The sequence below is a fragment of the Lepidochelys olivacea genome, assembly GCF_965140295.1.
Source record: "Lepidochelys olivacea isolate rLepOli2 genome assembly, chromosome: 16".
NCBI lineage: Eukaryota > Metazoa > Chordata > Testudines > Cheloniidae > Lepidochelys > Lepidochelys olivacea.
Genome location: NC_140426.1, coordinates 10,007,501 through 10,013,873, shown reverse-complemented (window position 1 = coordinate 10,013,873; position 6,373 = coordinate 10,007,501). Strand labels below are relative to the sequence as shown.

At 51.7% G+C, this 6,373-nt stretch overlaps 1 protein-coding gene across 2 annotated transcripts in view; it reads left to right on the top strand.

Annotated features, from left to right (window-relative positions):
• The first annotated feature begins 935 nt into the window (after positions 1–935).
• Positions 936–6,373, top strand: part of LOC311531890 (ER degradation-enhancing alpha-mannosidase-like protein 3) — a 20,668-nt gene continuing 15,230 nt past the window's right edge. Inside the window, exons 1-4 of one of the 2 annotated variants that reach the window (XM_084649724.1) lie at positions 936–1,125; positions 2,265–2,310; positions 4,114–4,214; positions 5,260–5,299. In XM_084649724.1, coding sequence (XP_084505850.1) covers positions 1,013–1,125; positions 2,265–2,310; positions 4,114–4,214; positions 5,260–5,299 — 300 coding nt within the window. In that variant the 5' untranslated portion in view covers positions 936–1,012. Of the gene's footprint in view, positions 1,126–2,264; positions 2,311–4,113; positions 4,215–5,259; positions 5,300–6,373 lie in introns of those variants that run through there. The other variant, XM_084649725.1, reaches the window with a different exon arrangement.

Here is a 6,373-nt window from a genome sequence, read left to right as displayed (position 1 = left end):
TCTGAAACCTAATACCTAGCCGTTACACCGTTCATCTATTGATCTCGCAGCACTTTACCCAGGAGCTCGCTATTCCTATCCCCATTTTACAGGTGGCAAAACTGACCAGTCAGAGGAGGGCGGGGTAACCTGTCTGTCCCACGGCTGGTGCAAGTATCTGGGCCTGTGGGATTTTAGGAGATGTCGTTCTCTCTTTGGGAACCACCCAAAAAAACCCAACCCCTGCCCTTTGCCCGATCTCCGGTGCCTGAAGCTTACTCTGCACCGAGCAGGCCGGAGGACAAGCGGTGTCGTTCAGAGGCCCCCTTCCTCTACCCTTGAAGCGCTGCCCCCAACGTGGGCGGCGGCGACCCGGGACCCTACTCGGCCCGGGCTGCTGGAAATTCCCGACCCGCCAAGCCGCCTGCCCCAACCTTCAGAAGCGTGAGAGCAGGGGGCGCGCCAGGGCTGGGGGCTTCCCTCCCGCAGGGCGTGCGGGCTGGGCCCCGGGGCTGCGGCCCTGGACGGAGGGTTTGCTTCGGGGCTTTAGCCCTGCCGGGCCCGGGCCCCGGCAGACGCTGCCTAGGGGACTGGAGCCGCCGGCCCCCATCGCTGCTGGGCTGAAGCCCCCAGCCCGCCCCCCAGTCCAGGGGGTGGAGCCTCTGTTTGCGCCCCCCGCCCCCGCCGCTAATCTGCATGCAGTCAGGGTTGGGGGGCTTGCAATGCCCGCTGGGAGCCTGCCCCGAGTCCCGGCGGGGCGAGGCCTCGGAACTACCGTTCCCAGCACCCCCCGCGCAGGGGCGGGCGGGCGGAACGTCACGTCACGTCCCAGCATGCCTTGCGGGGGGCGGCGGCGGCGGGCGCCATGGCGGAGCCGCGGGCCCGGCGGCGCGGGGGGCAGGGCCCGGCCGGGCGGGCGGGCGGCGTCACCCGGTAACCAGCCCGCGGGCCGGGGCCGGGGCGCGGCATGGCCGGGCGCGGGGCCCGCTGTCGCCGGGGCGCCGGCTCCTGCTAGCCCGGGGCGGAGGCGACCATGGGCGGCGGCCGGGCGCCAGGGACCCCTCTGGGCCTGCTGGCGGCCCTGCTGTGGGCGCCCCTCGCCGCGGGGGCGGCGGCCCTGGGGGCGGCGGAGAGGAGCCAGCTCAGGTGAGAGCAGCCCCGGGGCGGTCTCTCCCCCCCCCCCCCGGGATTCAGGGCCGCCCCAGCCAGGACTCGGGAATCCCCCTCCCGGGGGGCAGGCAGCGCCCCCACCCCCTGCCCGGGGCTCGCTTCGGGGCTGGTCCGGTTGGGTTCGTTTAGCCCCGGCTGCTGTAACTGGTGGGGTTTGGGGGCAGGTGTGAAAAGCTCCCACCCAGGGGGGCTCCCCGGTGCCGGTAGCTGCGCGAAGCAGCTTGTGTCTCCTCTGCCCTCCCGCCCCAAATAACACGAAAGCTGGATCCCACCCCCCCCCCTCCTGTCGGCAAACGTCCAGCCACACAAGTGCTGGTGGGGGAAGTTTGGTTTCCTCCACCCACCGGTGAAAATTGTGTCAGGACGCAGGGGATAGGCGGGAGGTCCAGGTGGTTATCGTACAAGTTTCCCGCTGAAGAAGGATGACTTAAGCTCATGGTAGCGCAGGGAGGTGCCAGTCAAGGATGGGGGTTCTGGTGTGCAAGGCGCTGTGTAGGTCCGTAATGAGAGACAGCCCCCGACACAAAGGGCGTAGAGTCGCAATCGATTCGCACCAGTGCGTGCGCTCTAGGAACGCTTGACCTAACTTGAAAATACATCCTTAATGAGCCTGAGTGGAGCAGAGCCATTTCCTATAACCCAGCACCAGGAAGACAAACAACTTAAAAACTCTAATCCCCTCCCTGCTCCCAGCAGCACCCCCCCCACCCCCAATTGTCTAGGAGTAAGGAATGAGCTTTGTAGGGTGCCGTTGGTAAAAATGAAGACATGTCCATGTGAACCAAAAGATCTCTCTAGGGTACGCTGGAACATCTTGTGCGCTGAACGCATTGTCTGCCCAGTTTAGATTCCCCTATGGAGAGTGGGCACCTTCTCGGCTCAGTACACAATTTACCGTAATGACGATGGTTGAAAAGAAAGGGAACCAGTAATTGAGCACTGACTTAATAAAATGCTCTAGATACAGGCCAGCGATTGAGGCTGGATTGTTGTCGTTTCATCTGCTTTGAAATGGAAGTCACAGAATTCTTGATCAATGGGACTGCCCAATGGCAGTGGTCAGCAGTTCTGTGCTAGCCGAGCTTCCCTTTGTCTCTCTGCTGTTGCCTTTCCAGGGACCAGGTCGTGGAGATGTTTGACCACGCGTACGGCAGCTACATGGTAACTAGTAGTTTTATATCGTTCTTGCTCACATGTCTCTGGACAAAACTCTGAGTCTAAGGTCCTGTCTATTCTTCTAACACTACTTACCCAGAAGCTTTCCCTCCCTCCAGCGTGTCCGGTAGCTTGGGGTGGTCTACAACTGCAGAAAAAAAATACAAGAGTCTCGCAGTATGACCAAAAATACCCTTTTTAAAACAGAAACATGGGGGAAGCAGCCCAGGTGCAGCAGCCACTCACACCCCAACTCCCCTGAATTTACTCTCCTCTTGGGGCTAGGCTATGGCCAAGCTAGGGAGTGATGCTGAGCTGCCCCAACCCCGGGGTAGAGTTGGGAGGGGCTGTGTCTCTATTAGGATGGTATGGAGGAGTTTGGGGGGCAAAGACCTTGCCCTCCTCTTTTGGAGTGGTGTATGCATGGCAGGAAGGACCAGACCCTGTCTTCCATTCCCTGGGCTCTTGTATGGGTATAAAGGAGGCTGGAAAGCTGCTTGTATCCGCCAAGCGCCATACCATGGCCACACACTATCTGGTCTTTTCTGTTTCCATTCTAACCTTCAGAGGGTCACAGTTGGCAAAAAGAGAGCTGCCTTCTTTATGAGAAATTCCCTACCCCCCCTTCCGTTCTTTCAATGAACGCTAAGGGTATGCCTACGTTACAAGCGTTGCATCTGCAGCGCTGTAGTATAGACACTTGCTACACCAGTGGCAGGGTTTCTCTTGTCACGGTCGTAAATCCAGCCCCCCAAGAGGCAGAAGCTAGGTTGATAGAAGAATTCTTCCATCGACCAACCTAACAGTGTCTATGTTGTGGCTTAGGTTAGCTTAACTACGTCTCTCAGGGTGTGACTTATCACACCCCTGAGTGGCATAACTAGGTCAACCTATGTTTTAGGTGTAGACCAGGTCTAAAGCTCCACCAAAGAAATTCCTACATGGACAACTTTCAGGTGCTGGCTGGAATCCACCCAACCCTAGGAGACTTGCAAATGGAGCAGGGAAACCTTCCTCATCTTAATCCCTTGTGCTTAGAGTAGGGATAGCAGATAGTAGGCGGCTGTCCATGAGAACAAAGGGTAACTCTTGCTCACATAGTGAGCTTCTGTGGCTGGCGAGGCTAGGCTAATTTTGTCCAGAATTCCGAATGTCCCCTCACCTAAATGTCTTAGAATTTAAGGTAACTGTCTTGACTGTGAGAATTGCTTGGAGATATATATATATATATATATATATATTACATTTTCTTATGGAGATTGCATAGTGTAGCAGTCAGCATGAATTAGGTGATCTGCATGCTATTCCTAGCTCTGCCACTGATGAGCTAGCTGTGTGTCACTCCGCATTCTGTAAAATGGGGCTAATCATAACTAAAGACCTAAATACTGAAATCCTCACCCCTGGTTTTCATTCGCTCCTAACTTAGGCAAAATCCGACTGCTGTTGAAAGTTTTGTCTGAGTAGGAGCTCCAGGATTTCAGTGAACGTTTGCAAAGCCCTCGACAGCCTCTGCTAGGTGCTTTATATTGGCAAAGTATTAGCCCTCCTCTAATGTAGGATCTGGATGAGTGCCGCACAGATCTAAGCAGCTGTTTGCATTGCTTCCCGTGTCCTGGATAGAGGTTGATAAGGCATGTGCATAACTGTAGAGCAAGGAACAAGCAGCCTAATACAAGAGGCATTTCTTCTGCAGCGGGAATGGCAAAGGGCCTAGTTTACTTCAAAAGCGGCCCACTTTACAGTCTTTAGAGACTTTCCAAGTCAACAGTTAGTGACTGAGCACTTGTGGTATTTCCCCTTGTACAGAAACACGCGTATCCTGCAGATGAGCTAATGCCTTTGAGTTGTCGGGGCCGAGTGCGCGGGATGGAGCCGAGTCGTGGGGATGTTGACGACGCCCTTGGCAAGTGAGTGTGCAAGATGGGTTCTTCCTCCTCTCACACTACAGCCTGCGGAGCACCTGTTGGCTGCAAGTGTCCTCTGATTCCTTTGTGGCTTTTCTGGTTATATGTATTACAAAGTAGCCTAGTGGTTAGGACAGCAGACTGGGAATCTGGGCTTCTATTCCCAGCTCAGACACTTGGGCTTGCTGTGATGTGTCACCAAGAGCTGATCACGTCACAGCACTGCCTCAGTTTCCCTACATGTAAAATGATGGTGATATTTACTCCATGTCGTGGGAGCTTTGAGGCTGAATTCATTAGTGTTTGAGAAATACTTTCAGATCTTCTGCTGGAAGGATCCTTAAGAGAGGAAGTGGAGGTGCTATTTGTAATGTCAGTCTCCACCATTAAAGTGCATTGTTTCTCCCCCTCATGACCAAGGAGGGACAGAATGAAACTGGTCAGGAAACAGTTTTTGTTCTTGCAGAAAATTCTGAGGAATTTTTTTCTGCACAATATTGTTTATCAAAAAAAACAATAACAAAAATACACATTTTCAGCAATCAAAAATGTTTCAGGTTTGGCTGACACTTTTGGTTTTTCAGTGAAAACCTGAAAAAAGTTGTTGCAAATGGATACTTACTGCAGAGATTTGTGTTTTGGGTGGGGGAAAAAACCAAAAACCCCCCACATCATTTCAATCAAAAGGGAAAAAAATAAAAGTTGAATAAAAATGTTGACCTACTCTAGCTAGAATATCATGGGTCAGATTTTCAGGAGACTCTCTAGATGAATATTTATACATCTAATTTGCAAGTGCAAAGATTGCTTTTGCCCTTGCAAGTGGCATGCACAGATGGTTGTGTCCATTTGTGTGCACAGTTACAATAATTGCGTGAATAATGGCACAAATTGTACAAGTGCATTTTTTTGCAAGTGTCAAGGTCAGAAAATCTGCCCCTTGTTAATGTGTTTTCAGCTAACTGGTCCAATTCACTTTCTAAGACCTAATTTTCATCAGAATTTAAAATGTGGGTTTTTTGTTTTTGTTTTTCATTTAAATCTGTAGGTTTTCCCTCACTCTAATTGACACTTTGGATACGCTTGTGGTAAGTCAGCAATCTGCTTCTCAGACCAGTTTATTGGGGATTTGGCAGGTTTAGATCTGTTGAGCTGGATTTCAGTGGTGTCTGCATTTACAGGCATTGGTATCTGTCAACAGCAAGATTGAGTTCCTGGCACAGAGGGGTTTCCATTTCATTCTTGTGTATTGGACTGTATGTTTCCCTCTGCTGTTTTTGCTTCTTTTCAAGCTAAGAATTGACCTTAAAGCTGTAGGGCTTCTCTCACATTCTTGATGGGCAAGCTTGGGGTCAAAGTGCAATTAAAATATACCTAGGATCAGGAGTTTCTTGGGGCATCTTCAGTGGTGGTTAGAGTGGGGAGACTTGTTTTCAATAGGACACAGGAGGAAGTATTGTCTAGTGGCTGGAGCATTGTCAAGTGTTAGTGCACAAAACAGATTTGGCCCAGGGAGTTCATGCAGACTTTTGATTTTTCTCTCTATCCCAGTCCACACGACCTCCCTCCACCACCCCAGACATAGCTCATCTGAGTGCTAAACAAACCCAGCCATTGCAGGTGAATCACTGCTGAACCCACTCCCAAGCTTTGCTTGGGTTTCTTCTCAGACCAGGTCTTGGCTTACGCTTGCCGAAAGGCTGTGGAACTCTGGAGCCAAACCTGCCCCAAATTTCGGGATTGTAATGAAAGCCAGAACCACTGGATCAGCAAACCCTCATGCAGGTCTGTTCAGAACTCCTGGGTTCTCTTACCAGTTTTGCTACTGACTGTCTAACCTTGGACAAGTCACTTGACCCTAGCTTCCACCACTGCACAATGGGGATAAACAGTAGTGTTGTGTTGTGTACAGGGTTTAGTGTTTGTGCTTTATGTATTCCGTGGAGATAAAAGCAGACAGTATGTGTTTGAAAGCAATGCAGTTAAAGCCAGGAAATCTCACATTTTAGCATGATTGCTTCTTGCTTACAAAAGAGAATATAATCAAAATGAAAAATGACCTTCCTGGACATACTCTTTGTTATGCTCTTTGGAACAAGGACTGTCTCTTAATATGTCTGATGCCTTGCACGATGGGGCCCTGATCTCAGCTGAGACTTCTA